Here is a 15,166-nt window from a genome sequence, read left to right on the forward strand (position 1 = left end):
TCAGAACCTATGAAAGCCTAACCAACACTACTCCAATCACGTCTAGATTAATAAGGATAAATTGAAGCAAATGACATTTGATTTTGAAACGACAAAGTTTAGTAGTAATTAACCAAAACCAAAGTAGATATAATCAACATATTGGAAAATTCTCAGAATTTACCACCTAGCAAAAAATATTTGGTGAACTGTTACTACCAATACTGTACTTTAAAAGCAGTGTGTACAGATGCAAACACACTGCATAAAGCAAGCAGTTTGCACTATAACATAATGACACTAATTTCAGCATTAAATAGTACTATTTTTGTCTTGTATATATAGATCAGCCACTTCCAAGTCATTACATGAACTATATTAAGCACTTACACCCACCACACCCTCCAAAAGTATTCATCAGTATGACAGATTTCCTTGTCTGGATGTCCCTAGACTATACAGCACTGCCACTGTACAAAGAAAATCAAATTCATTCTGCTTTGCTTAATGAATCATTGTTGTGCTCTACTTACAACCATAGAGAGAGAGAATTTTACCCCCAGCCTTGGGCCTCATTAAGTTATTTATCTCCCTAGTCAGGACATGCTCATTAATCAAGCCAAGTCCTGTATTCAGAGCACAGCAGCAAGGTTTTGTTCCTCTGTGAGGCTGAAACAGGCATTTTATATTTCAGCAGCTGCTTACAGAATCAAGAATGCTCCAAAAAAGGGAATAATCTCAATTTGTACACTAAAAATCAATAAGTATTATATCTGTGATTTAAACTGTGTAAAATATTTAGCCATGGGTAATATTTAGACAATACACTTTATCTTTTTCAATCTTTATCAGAACCCGTAGGTGAGTGTTGCTGCAGCAATGCATCCACTGGAGGATGCCTTCCTACTTTCAAAAGTCATACTGAGCAACCCTCTTTGCTAAAAATAGCACTACAATACTCAAGCTGTGTTAAAATGTTTCATACTAAAACAAGGCGTTATTTACTATTAACTGGAGTTTCAGATGTACAGTCCACATCTACATGTTTCTTCAGCTCTTAAGATCAGGTTCTTACACCTGTAGGTATCTGGATAAGGGCAAGCTTACTTAAATATGTTAGAACATGCTTAGGACTGCCATTTCCATTCCCTGCTCAAGGAACTGAGAGACGGGGAAAGTGACAGACAGCAGCTACACAGGTAAGCTGTACCTCCCAAACCACTCCAGTAACTAGCAAAACTTCTATTTCAGTGATTTTGCTCAAACACATCCATACAGGAGAAGAGCCCAAGCAACACGCTTGATACAATCATCTGGAGATGAGCCTTTAGGAGCTGCACACAAAGACTGGCTGCAAGAACTTCCTCCATGAAGTCAACTTCCGCAGCAGCAGCAGAGGTAGCTAAGTGATGACAGGTCCACACAAATAGCCAGGCTCAGGAGCAACAGCCTTTACATTAAGGAGTCAAACAACGCTGAATGTCCACTGTATAAGACACTGCTTTCCTAATAAAGATAACAGGATGAAATGACAGCTTAGTTCATGGAAAAGCCCTAAGAAATGAAATTCAAGGAACATGATGACTTGATCTGTACTCTCGATCAAGTTTAGGTATACAGTCATGATGTTGATTATGTCTTTTGACTTTACAATAGGGGAATAAAAAAATATTTTTTTTCTGGGAAACACAGCTAATATGCTGATTCTTGGGCTGGAGCTGGACATTCATCTCATTCAAATTAAGTTCATTTTTGAGGGCTGTGTTTTTCAGAGTAAAACTCTGAGCCTGAAGCATAATCTCAGTGGCTGCTGCAACCACTAAAGAACTGAGCATGTGATGAAAACAGTATTGTTCAAATTCCTGGAAAGCTGATAACAGTTTACTTTCAAGGTGCAATTTATGATCATTTACAAACTAAGTTGGACATGTGGCCTTGACTCTTGTGTACAGCCAGGCCCTATGCCAGTACCATTACAGAATCAAAAGAAAAGTCAATCACGGAACTGAACTGACAAAATAAAACCAAACCTGTAAATAAATAAACAAATGGATCTCTCCTTCCAAAGTACAGCATTAGTATTGGTTTGCAATGCTGAAGTCATCCCTGCCCCAAGACCCCACTGTAAATCTCTAATTTTGATTAGATGACTAGGATGATAGCAGGCACTACCAATGAACAAAAGAAGATGCACTGGGCAGTCATGTCCTCAAAGCCCCAGTGTCTAAAAAGAAGCTGGTTCAAGAAGCATTTATAGACCATCAGAACTTGATTAAGTGAACACAGCAACATTTCCTGTGATGCCTCTCTTCTGTACCATAAGGAAAATGGACTGAATGGTTGGGAATAGCTGTGTAACATCTTTTCTTTCTCACTAAGTAGTTGGGATACTAAAAATGTATTAGACATCTCTGGTAACAAAACCTCTTGACTCCACTGCATCAGCACGAGATGATCTCTTTGCTGTGGGACTTCACAAAGTTACATCCTATAGGGAGACCAAAACAACCTTTGCAGGTGTTGAAATTGTTGAAATACCATTACGCTCAGCCTCAATGATACGGAAGTGAAGACCACTTTTTTGTGTGTGTGTGATCTCCTTGTTGTTCAGTGCTTAACCAGAAGATGGGGAACAAGCCTTTCACCACATAAAAAGAGGAGTCTTTCGGTAACTGCTGCAACTTAAAAAAAAACCCAAAAAACAAAAACCAAAAAAGTTGCTAGGTTAAGGTTCCCATGAAAGGCACTTTAATTGGAGCAGGCTAGAGGCAGCTAAGGAGTAGCTGGGATGCAACCAGCATTTATGTCTACATTGTATGAGGACAGACTATCCAACTAAGATGTCAATCGAATAGAATATTCAAGTAAATACTTGAACAGTTCTTGAACTAGTTCTGTATGTTAAAAAAAAACCCCACTGACTAAACAATGTCTAATTTAAGCCAAGCCTACCTCAGATTGCCCGAGACTTCATCATTTAAGACATGTGAAACTAATACTATGACAGATGATTTTTAAAGCATTTAAAAGAGTAAACTACATGTTTATATACAGTACAAATGCCACTATACATCCTGCCCAATTTAAAGAGCACAGGGGAAAAGGGGAGGAGGAAGGGGGAGAAAAAGGTAAGTATCTATTCCTTTCTCTGTGATATGACAACCCTCTGATGAAGGCATTTCTTCCTACCACCACAATCCTAATCCATCTTTATCTCCCTTTCACCTTTGCCTCCAACAAAGAACCTCAAACTGTTTCCACTTTGTTGTTTTTTTGGGTTTTTTTTTCAGTTGGGATGCTCTACAGGCAAGCTGATTCTTAGACTAGAACAAAACTTACATAGAAAAGCATGGATATTTCAAACCTGTCCACTGCAAGCATTAGACGGAAGAGCACCATCTGAAATACTGCTGCCCTCATAGGTATGCCAAAATTACAGAACCAGGTTGTACTGATGTAAGTCGACAAAATCAACTTCTGTTTATTTAGAACTGTGCCCTGAGAGGTCATTTTACATCAAGTCAACACAGCGTTGTACTTTTAATTCATTGCCAAAGCAGTTTAATTAGGCAAATTAAAAGTGGTATTAGTTAACTGATTCAGTATTTGTTTACCAAGGCTTAGCACTGTTGCCTTGATTTTGTAGCCAGGCAAGTGCTGTAAGAGTATTAACTCTTACATATTTGTTACTACAATACAACACAATCCAGAATCTAACAGCAAAACTTCAGCAGGTACAGAACACGAGACCGCATTTAAACGGATGACATAATCAAATATGGTAATTTCTTTCTAGTGTACAAGTACTATTTAAATAATGGTTATGATCAAAGAACATCAATCCCAATTTATACTCCATTTTAGTTTTCAAAACCTTTCAAGATTAGGTTGCTGATGTGCTAATTTTACTTTCAATGTGCCTTCTGAATTGTTTCACAATAAAGTTGTTAAGCAAAGTATAGCTTTAGAAAGCCAAGATGCCTTTGGCTGAAGTCAGCTGATGCTGCTTTAATTCCTGCGGAAATACTGACTTGTGCCCAGAAGAGAGGACTGAAGCCAGACTCTTAATTCCATCACTTACTACAAGCTTGTATTTAAGCGATAGTTTTCATTCTCGATTTCTGCAGGCATGGTGCAAAGCTATCCAATTTTTTTCCCCATTACTACTACTATTCTCCACTGATAGGCTGCAGTTCTAATCTTTTTCACTGCTTTTTCCTTTTCCTTCAAACAGAAACTCCAGCTGCTTTTACACTTTACACCCACATCCTAACACCATCAACTTCTCTATCCTGCAACTGAAAGCAAAGTCAAGATTAGCAAGTACTGGATTAGTGAGTCCAAGAAAAACTCACGAAGTCAAGACAGACTTCAGTGCAATGCACTGCACAAGGAGCGGATCCGTACAGCAGAAAGCTGGTGCTGAGAACCCAAATCCCCAGTGTATCCATCACAGGACATCTTACTTCAGTCTACCTTTCAGCTTGTTCCATTAACTGGATAGCTATCAGTGGCTGAAGCAGACTGCCTGCAATCTCTTCTGAAGCACAGCCTGTAGTTTAGTTTCACCCAAAATACATTCAATTTCCACAGTGCAAAGGAGCATTGTCCACAATGTACAACGAAGTGTGGTAAGCAGGGATGATCAGAAGATCACTTCCAAAAGGAACTTCTTGTCTGACCCAGAGTGTTACTGTATAGGCACCTGCTATTTTGGTTCACTTTTATCTTCTATGGATATGTTATACTATCTGAAAACTGTTCTTTTAACCATTCATTTTCTTATTCACCTGAAGAGAGATATTCAGAGCAATAAAAGTAGTTTTGTTATAGTGTATGAGCATGTATGCTCACACTCTTGTCTCTATTACAATGTTTCTCCTTTGGGAAAAAAAAAACCAAACACAAACCTGCTCTGTTCTGTACTCAGAGTGAAGTACCACCTACACGATGGCACTGATTTTTATTACTGGTACCTTCAGTACCCAGATACATCAGTATGCAGTCTCTGGTATAGATAACCATCGCTATTACAACTAACGTGTTTAGGTGTTATTTAAACAAACAAACAAAAAAGTAGTTCAAATACCTTCAAGTTCTAGTTTCATGAACAGTTCTAAAGGTGGCCTGCAAAAGTGTTGCAAAATTCTACCCATCTACAAGCCTCACTTTTTTATTCAGTCTTGAGTTTTCAGAACTACCATGTAAATCTGAAATGTTTTCTATCAAACCAGAACACAAAGGATAAACTGAATTATAACTACACAATTTTCTTGTGGCAAAACTGCAAACATAAAGACACAAATCTAAGTTTTATGCTGAAGCCTCACCAGAATGGGAAAAGATAATGCACAGAAACAGAAAGAAATCAAGTCTTATATACTTATCTTGCAGTAACTCATGCATATATTCATACTGAAGGAAAGCGATACTCCTGGAGATTTTCAGAGACAACAGTAAGTTCAGAGAAATATACACACACAGGAAAGATACATCTATAAAGTAGTTCATTAGTGTGTATATATACACACTATATAGTAGCTTATTATACAAAATAAGTTTCTTGAATATCATTCCATGAAAATCACAGAAAACGAAAGTTGCATTAATGATCTTGATGGTTCTTTACAACTACTTGACTTTAACTCACATGAGTGCACATCTCTCGTAAAGAGAGTTAAGACTAAGTGCAGGAAGAATCCACGTAATGATGATCAACAATACAAAGAAACTCATCCTTAAGATTAACTTTTTGAAGTTTTTATAACCATTGTTATAACTCAATTTGTAAGGACATGAGCAGCCTGAGCCTTCAGCACACAGCATAAAAAGTTAATCATGCCTCTCACCCAACTATTTCTACTTCTATTTCTATAATGAAGTTATTCATTAATACTTCACTAGGCAGATAAAGTAACAACAACAAAAAAATTCCACATTTGTCTTGTCATGCATGTAATGTTGAAGAGCAGGGAAGTATCGCTGCCCACAATTTACAGATACAAACCCAAGCCAGATATGAGTATGCCATTGAAAAATACATTTACATTTCTAAAGCAGAGCCGACACTGGAGGAAGGTTTGGGAAAAAAAAAAAAGGCACCTCAGCAGATGCAGAAAAAGCTTTAGGGGCTCTGCTACAACTCTCATAGTAGTAACTACATCATCTACTATCACCAAGAAAATACTACAAAAAACACAGCAAGGAAGAGACATGACTGACTCTGGAAAGTTAATTACCAAACACAGAACCTTCTGTTAGGATTCTCTCCCCAAATATAAGTCCAAAGGTGCAAGCAGTTTGTATGTTTTTCACCTGGGCATGCTGAACACACTGCATGAGCTCGGATTAGCAATTTCAATTTAGTAACTGCTAATTACTGAATTGAAAGAGGCAAAACAAAAGAGAAATCACCTTGGTGCTATTTCCTCCCGTTATTCTTTTGTCACTATCTTGCTTAAAATTCAAAACCCAGCTAGTTTTAGAAAAAGAACTAAAACAACCCGTAGAAAATAGTCTCTGCTCACACCCACAAACTGTTTTAAACCAATTATTTATAATACCAGGAAATAACTTCATTAAGCCTCAGGCTTTGTCATATATAATAGTAGAAATTATCCTTCTTTAGGCTTGCCTTCAATATTTCAACATTTTGCATTCAATATGCTTTTTCTGATCTTGCTAATAGTATCTGATTTCTCTCTTCCAACCTTACATAAGAAGTGAACTTGTCATACTCCTGGGCTACATTTCTCTCTATTCAGTTTTTCCTTCAGGTCTCAAATTTAATGTTATCATCCTGACCTTCATATTTTAGTCTGTTTAGTTAAAAACAGTATTCAGCAGTTGGCTATTAAACTGGCATTTCAGGAATGCGGTGGGATGTTCATTACAGTAAACTTTTATCCACTGCCAGGAAATCTAATTTACCTATTCTTTTAATTATTAGACTGGCATATGGGCAGATTAAAAATAGGAAGATAGCCAAAAATAACTGTGTCTAATCTGAAAATACGTGCATTTCCTTCAGTATAGATGACTTGAACCTGCTCTGAGTCAAATAAGACATTACAAATATTTCTGTAGTTCATCTGTGCTACATTTTTGTATTAGCTATCAGCTCAATGCAACTTCTCCCACTGCTACTTCAAACCTTTTTAATTCTGATGAGAACTTAATTGATAATCTTCTTCCTCAGCAGAAAGGTTACTTAATTGCCATTTTAAGCTTGTATATTCAGTACAGTCAAATTGGCATCCCAAAGGATGCTTCTATCTGATCTGTATTTCCTGTGAAAGACCAAGTCAATGCCCACCTGATTCACACAGAGTCTAATAACAACCTGTATCCTTACACCAGTGTCACAGTATGGCCACTGTGTCCATGTGCGAGGAAGGAGAGGAGCCAAGATAATACTTTCTCCTGAATATGTTAGCAACCCTGAGCAGAACTCGGAGTTCCAGCCATCACACTGATGTGCTTCATGAAGTCTGGATGGGTATCCAAAAGCAAGGTTCAATTGCCTAGCCAGTTTCAACTAGAACATGATGCAAGTTCCAGGTCTGTAGAATTGGGATATTTAAGTTTTATCATCTTCACTATTATGGATTCGTACTCAGAAGCTACTTTTTATCCCAGCTATTCTCCTCGTAAGAGCCATCCTCCAATCATTAAAGTAAAAATGAAGTTCAGATTGCGTCTTTTGTCATTCTGAACATTTAATCTCTTCTTGTCTTCATATTTTTGTGCTCATTCTGTTACAAAACAGTGTTATCATGAGCTCCTGAGACAAGCAGAAATCACAAGACTGAGGAACTCCTTACTTGTAATTTGATTTAATGCCTCATCACTGAATGTACTTTACTGATTCATCGAAACAGTATTCAGTGTATTAGATACGTAAATATCAAACAGGATTTATCTATTTACCAGAATCAATTCCCTGCATTTTGAACAACAGAAGACAAAAGAAGTCTTACCAAATTCTGTTCTTTATGATACACAGGAGATTGAGAAAGCAACACCATACTTACTATCACCTCAAATAAAACCTCTATATTCAAACCAAAATATAGTAGTTACAAAATAAAGACTGATCTTTGTCCTAGAGAAACGCTAAAGAATTTTACTCCAGGGAGTCAAGTTTCTCCATGCAACAAATGCATCTGTCCAGCAGCTACAAGAGAACGAACACTAGGAGTCAGTACCTGAGGCCGGATGGAGCTTTGGCAGAAGTTGCCCATGTTACATGAGTCCCTTTATGGACAAAGAACTCTGTGACTAGCTCTGAATAATTAACAAAATAATCAAGTGAGAACAACATTACTTAGCACAGGATTTTCCTGATTCTCTGATTAAGATTCACCTACTTCAGCTTCATAGTGGGGATCATGAAGCCAGAAATATTATACACCAAAAGACCATACAAACAGTTACAGAAGAGAAGATGGAGTAGAAATTTGATCAAACTGTTCCTAACCAAAACCTACAGGCACATGTTTTTGCAAATTTAATGCCATTTCCTATTGGATCAAGCCTATTTTCAGAGAATAACTTTATAAATCTCCATTGCCTTTTTGATGTTACATACACCTTCTTTCTCAATGTCTTTGTTCTGCCAAGTACTAGGTGTTATTAGATTAACTCTTCCCAAATGAAAGCACTGCAGTTTATCCTAAGAGCTGAAAGATCCCAGAAATAATACCATGGAGCTGCCTTTAATGCATATTTGGAAAGATGAATAGAAAAAAAAATAATATTCCACACCTCAAAAAAACACCTGCATACTTCTTCAAACACAAAACATTAAGCTAATAACATATGCAAAAGCACAAACCTAATAAAATGGGGGATAGTATTTCAAAAGATAGTTTCAAGTCATATTGTTTACCTGTTATTTAAACTTAAATTTGCGAGTTATTGTACATCATCATTTTAGAGAAGCTGATGGCATAAGAATGTCACGCTAGTTTCCCTCATGGAAACCAAAGAATTATATACACTGTACTGTAACTGCTCAAGGATTTATAAGGAGGCCTTTAAAAAACTACATTAACAAAAAGCTTTTGATAGATATAAATCAATACCTGGAACACTATTTCTTGAAGATATTCTCTGTATATACATGAATTTAATTTCTTCGGCTGAAGAAACAGTATGTTGATGTCTCCTATCAGTTCCAGCTTGATCCCTAATTTAGGGAAGCCTAATGTAGAAACCACCTACAATATATAGTATGTCTGCATAAAGCCTAGAGTAAAAAAATATTGTGACATTTAAATGGCAGAGTAAATGGTAAAGGCCAGATGAAATTCCCTGATGCTTAGTCACAATGGAAGCAGACTCCCCAGAAGAGCTTTTTAGCTTTTTTTTTTTTAATCTGCCTTCCCTCAAGATCTGTGGTTTATGAGATATTCATTCTCTAACAACAACAACAAAAAAATTAAATAAAACAGAGAGAGAGGGGAAAAAACTGGACTGAATATTCAAATAGATATATAATTTCCTTATCAAAAAACTGAGACACACAATGTGGATATTTTATTAAAACGAGATGCCTTACTCAGCATTAACATATGTATATATTCCCTGTACAGTCCTGCACAATAAGATGTTCTCCATAGTCAGTATTTAATGTTTTTTAAACAGTGAATCTTCAATAACCATATTTTTTTAAAGCAGCCTAGACATTATTGATACACATTATTCAAAAATGGGGAATAAAGTTTGGATTTGTGGGAAAAAGTAAAGGCAGGAATATATGTGCCAGTACAGAAAGTATCCAATATATTTAGCTATGCATAGAGCTGTGCAGCTATTGTTTACAGCCAGCTACTATGGGTGAATTGAAATCTACAGTAATGTCTTCAGATTTATTTTATTTTTTTTTTTTAATGGCTGAAGGACTATGGAAAGCAGAATGCCTCTCAATCTTTGAAAGGGCAATAATCATCAAGGACATTATGGAAGAAAACTAACTGTAACCACACTTTATACCGTGTAAGTATTACCTTTTGGCTAAAAGTATTTCTCACAGAAATGGTAGTTTGTTGATAGGAGGGGTTTTCTTAACTTCAGTAAAAGCATCATCTGTAACCCGGCAAAAATCAGGGTCCATCAGTATAACTATGAAACTAAATATCTATTTACCAATGTGTGAACTTTGTTCTTTCCCACAGTAACTAAATGAAATGCTTGATTTTACTACCATATGCAGCACCATATACAGAAAAGTGAGCTTTTGTCAAAATTCTGAAGTTTTATTAAAATTTAATTCCTCTATCTACATTTTATCATCTTCTTAACTACCTTAATTTCTTATGCTTTGGAGAACTATCACTCTTCTCTGGACTCTTTGTACTCGGAAGGGTAAACAGTATGTTTTACAGGAAAAGTACTTAAATCCTAAATCTTACGTAAGTTGTCACCTTCTTTCCGAATTCCTGCAGGTAAGTACTTCTAAGCCATTCTAAGGATATAGTAACAAAGCAAAAAGGGAAAAAAAATTAAAATCAAGGACTGTAAAAACTCTTTTCGCGGAAGTGAAAACTGGAGAAAGACTGATAATAGCCTTGAAAATCTAAGGTGCTTCCAACAGAAAAGGAATGTGCTACTTTCCATGTCTACATGGGATAGGCCAAATCTCAGTAGTCTTAAATTGCAGCAAGAGATTAGAGATCAAGTTAGACTGCAAGGGGAGGGGACGAACATCTGAAGGCAAAGATAACTGAACCGAAAGGTATTATCCAGGGAGTTTTTTTAATGTTTTTTACTGGAAATTTTTGAGAACAGGTTGAACAAGCATTTGGAGCTATGGCTTACCAGTAATTAATCCTGGTTAGGAATCGTGGTCTGGCTGACTTACTTCGATACAGGAAAATTAAATACAAACTTACAGTACAGAGCTCAGAAGTTCTAATGAAGACCAGCTCCGATCTGGCATGACACTGAGGCTTGATGCCATTACTGAGGACAAGGACTAAACCATTTTTGCTCATTGGTTAGACTTACCCTAAACAGTGAGGGTGTTCTATGAAACATATACACATTATATCCAGATATGCACGCATACTATTTTACTTGAAAGCAAGGCAATTTCCCTGACTCCCCATAGTTTAACTTAAAAATAAAATAAAATAAAATCAGGGGGTGTCTTTTTCTCTCCCCCACCCCCAGTCAATTAGATAATGACTGTTTGACATGGAAGGTCTCACAGTGATGCAGGAATACAAAACTGCCTGAGGCAGCTCAAAGTTTGCATGAGATGACAGAGTGATGACAGTTGTTTTTCTCCATGCAGTCGGGAGTCTGTGTGGTATACTATATTTTAGCAGATTCCTTGTGATTTCTGGCAGCTGTACATCTCTCCCTGAATTGCAGATCATCTGGAGGTCACACGTGGGAAAGCAAAATGGAAAAGTATTAGAAGTTATGATGGAAATCTTACACTTGTGGTAATGTATGTAGAAAAAAAACTAGCAACTGTGAAATCAGGAAGAAACACAATGTGGTAGAGGCAAATGTGCAAAGACAGAAATATAAAAACAGAAGCTTTTAAAGGTTGGCTCAGTGTAGAAATCACTCACTGGACTCAAATGAAAACATTTTTTACTTAAAGAAGTAGAAGTTGCAGAATTTGTGTGTACTCAAAAGAAGAGACGGAGACCTGGTTACACCAGAATTTATTGAACTGAAAGCTCAAAAAACCAGCAACCTTATCAACATTCACATTCCAGCAGTTTGAGGCTATATTACATACTATCAGCTGTTGAGCCAAACAAAATCAAGGGTGGATGTCTACACACTCAATTAAGAGTTTGATAAATGTTCTCTGGAGTAAGAGACTGGGTGTGATATCAAGAAAAAAAGTCAATGTCTTCCTTATAAATGCCAAAATAGTTCAAACTGAGATTTTTTCAAAACCAGATAAGGGATTTGGCTGTACAATTCCCACTTAATTTAATGAGCATAGAGTACTTAAATCCCTTATTCGCCTTTGAACCTAAGGATCTTTCAGTGTTCTGCTGCACATTCTTAAGCTTCCTTCAGTATGAAATTATGCTTATTTCTTGAACATTATGCTATGCACTTCATTAAAAATATTACGTTAAAAAGTTGATTTATGGCAACAAGCTATGTGGTTGCTGGGCTCCAGAGTCACTACCTGGCAAAATAAAGACACAAGACGTTCCAAGTTCTGTGTAGTTATTTTATACCTAGAAACTAAGCATTAAAAAAAAGAAAAAAAAAAAGGCAAGTGAAATCATACTGAGATAAACACTACAATATTTTTTCAGCAATGCACTTCTAGGCTTAAGATATAAATAAAACTCTAAGTTTTGTATATATGACCAATCAAATTATTCTTTCATGCATATATATGCAAAGACTTTATTCCAGAAATTGTGGCAGGTGCCTTTAACCTGTTATTTAAAAGAGATTTCCGAGATGGCTGTTACAGTTACATAAATTTTCTATAACCTCTGTCAGCAGTGCAAGCTCAGTAGCAAAGCCTACTATCTGAATCATGAATACTTTATTGCATTAGGCCCAATAAATGATTAAAACTGTAGAAGAGGCGGAATAAGAATTTTGGCACCACCAGCACAGGTGAACAGATTTTTTTAAAAAATCTCTGTTGAACTAGTATAAAACCCCATCCACCCAACACCACCACTGTTTAATACATAAACCGAGGTCTGAACAGATGCTTCAACATTTGAAATCAGGATCTTTCAATACCAGTCTTCAGCCTGTAAAAACAGATACAGCCTTCTTATAAATCTTGGTCTAGAAGAGACAACAACATTTCAAAACAGCATGGATTTTTACCTAAGTCAGTTTCTACACAACTGTTTCCTTCAATGAGACTTGTTTTTAGAAAGCGTATGTTTAGGAAAACTAGTAAACATGGGCCTTGCAACTGACTTTTGCAACAGCCATTAAAATAAAAAAAAATAATTTTTGTTAAACTTTAAATCAGTCAACTACTGAAGGGCTCAGTAAGCACATGCACCCACAATTTCAGTGATAAATTTGCTTTACACCAGTAATCTACTCTGTACGTGTCAAGGCTGGTGTCTTCATTGCCACTTTCCCAACTACTTCAGTTCAATGAACAGCTCATTCACAAGTTAGAGTCAAGCCGGAGACAGGAAAGTCAGATTTCCACCTCCCAGCGTACGAATTTAAGACAGCAGGCACAAAGATTAAATAGACTGAGAACGCAGTGATCTGAACCAACATAACCCAACCTTGTTTCTGTGCATCTACACAGACATTCTACCAAAATACAGCATGATAAATTTTGACTGAAGAGCCTGAAATCCAACTCCTGTATATATGAAATATGAGAAAGGAATATGCCTAAAATATTTAGTAGTCAATCTCCCTAGCTAGCAAAAAGTAGACCCCAGTTAAATCCAGAAGTGAGAGACATGTAAATTAGCATGCTACAATGGCTAACACCAAGAATCAACTCTTTGAGGAAAGAGATACAAAATCACAGATCAAACACAATTCAAACCAACCATGTGCATTCAGTCTTATCCGTTCCACCTTTTAACAATTTGCCTGCATTCCATAAATGGGTGACAGTGATGTGTAAACAAAATCATCGTTTTTATCAGACAGACTGCAGAAGTAGCAGTTTCTGTGATTTTCTGTGGCCTAAAATATTTAAGGACTTGTTTTATACATAGCTGAGAAAGGCCATCTAAGAGAAATTGGGGCAACATATAGACACATACATGACTAAAATGGAGCAGTTTGTTTTAACTGTAGAGCTAGCACCACGAAGTTTGTTTAGAAAGGGATACTTAGCAGGGTCACCAGTTCAGCAGACACACCTGCCAGCATCCCTGCTTCAGGACCAGGACCAGCCCCCGGGAAGCAGGCCTTTCCCCGAGGCAGTCGCAGCCAGAGTAATTACACACAATGGTGCTTCCAACGGTGCCAGCCCAGGAGTCCTCTCCTGAGGTGCGACTGCGCTCCCTTGACAGGGCGAGAAAACGGCGAGCAGCATCGCAGACCTACGGACCTGCCCACCACCACCACAGACTTAGTGTAGTCAACCACCACTTCACTGCCTTCTCCTTCCCAGGATGGCAACAACTCCGCTATCCCTCCAGGGTACGCGATAGGGAAGGGAGAGGGGAAAGGCCGGGGGGCACGGAGCGGGAGCCCCGTGCAGAGGGGACCCGGGACGCACTTTCAGCTCCTCCGCGACCCCTCGGCGGGGAAGCGGAGCCCCCATCTCCCGGGCTGCCGCCCCCCTCCTTCTCCCTTCGCCTCCAGGGGAGGAGTGGTGCCGGAGGGAAGGGGACGGGGGGGGGGGGGCCTCGGTCCGCCACCGCCAGGAACAAAGGGCCCTTCGATAAGCCGAGCCGCAGAGCACAACAAAGGGGCCTAGAGACCGCGAGAACCGGGGCGGCCGCCGGGGATGGAGGCGGGGGAGAGGCGGGGGAAGGGGATTACAGGCCGGGCCGGAGCGGCCCCGGCGCAGGGGGGCGGGCCGTTTCATCTCAGCCCACAATGAACGGCGGCGGCGTCGTCAATTGCCCCGCGGCGCCCAGCCGGGCCCGGGGCACTAACTCCCTGCGCGCTATGCCCCCCCCCCCTTCCCTCATCCCGCCCGGGCCAACCGCCGCACCGGGCCGTTGGCTGCGGCTCCCCCCGGGGCGCCCCAGCGAAGGCGGCGCTGCTCCCGCCCGGCCCCCCGTACTCCCTGTCACCCGTGCACGCACACACGGCATATACACACACACACCCCGCGGGGGAGGGGAGGCCGCGGGCGGGGGCACGGAAGGGAAGGAAGGGAAGGGAAGAGGCGGCCTGACCTGGCAGAGCTGCGTGCAGTACTCGGTAGCCGCCTGCACCGCGGGCTCGGGGCTCTCCCGCAGCCCCGTCTCTAGCTCCAGCAGCCGCTCCCGCAGGCGCTGCATCTCCAGGAGGTCGCCACCTAGGCTACCGCTCTCCTGCTCGGCCTCCTCGTCCGCCATCTTCGCACCCCGCTCTGTCGCGTACGCAGCCCCCCCTGCCGCCTCGGCCTCTCGGCCCCCACCGCTCCGTTTCCAGGTCACGTGATTACACAATGCCACGTTCCAGGGAGGGGTCACGTGCCTGGAGACGACGCGGAGGGGGGTGGGGGGGCCGCGCGCGCGCGCGTCCCCCGCGGCGTAGAACCGGG

General features: G+C 39.7%; 1 protein-coding gene across 2 annotated transcripts in view; it reads right to left on the bottom strand.

Moving 5' to 3' along the window:
- Nucleotides 1-15,166, bottom strand: part of ZNF292 (zinc finger protein 292) — a 38,192-nt gene extending 23,026 nt beyond the window's left edge. Inside the window, exon 1 of one of the 2 annotated variants that reach the window (XM_030489365.1) lies at nucleotides 14,817-15,166. In XM_030489365.1, the coding sequence (XP_030345225.1) occupies nucleotides 14,817-14,978 (162 nt within the window). In that variant the 5' untranslated portion in view covers nucleotides 14,979-15,166. The remainder of the gene's footprint in view (nucleotides 1-14,816) is intronic. The other variant, XM_030489366.1, reaches the window with a different exon arrangement.

This window comes from Strigops habroptila, chromosome 6, assembly GCF_004027225.2.
Source record: "Strigops habroptila isolate Jane chromosome 6, bStrHab1.2.pri, whole genome shotgun sequence".
Taxonomy (NCBI): Eukaryota; Metazoa; Chordata; class Aves; order Psittaciformes; family Psittacidae; genus Strigops; species Strigops habroptila.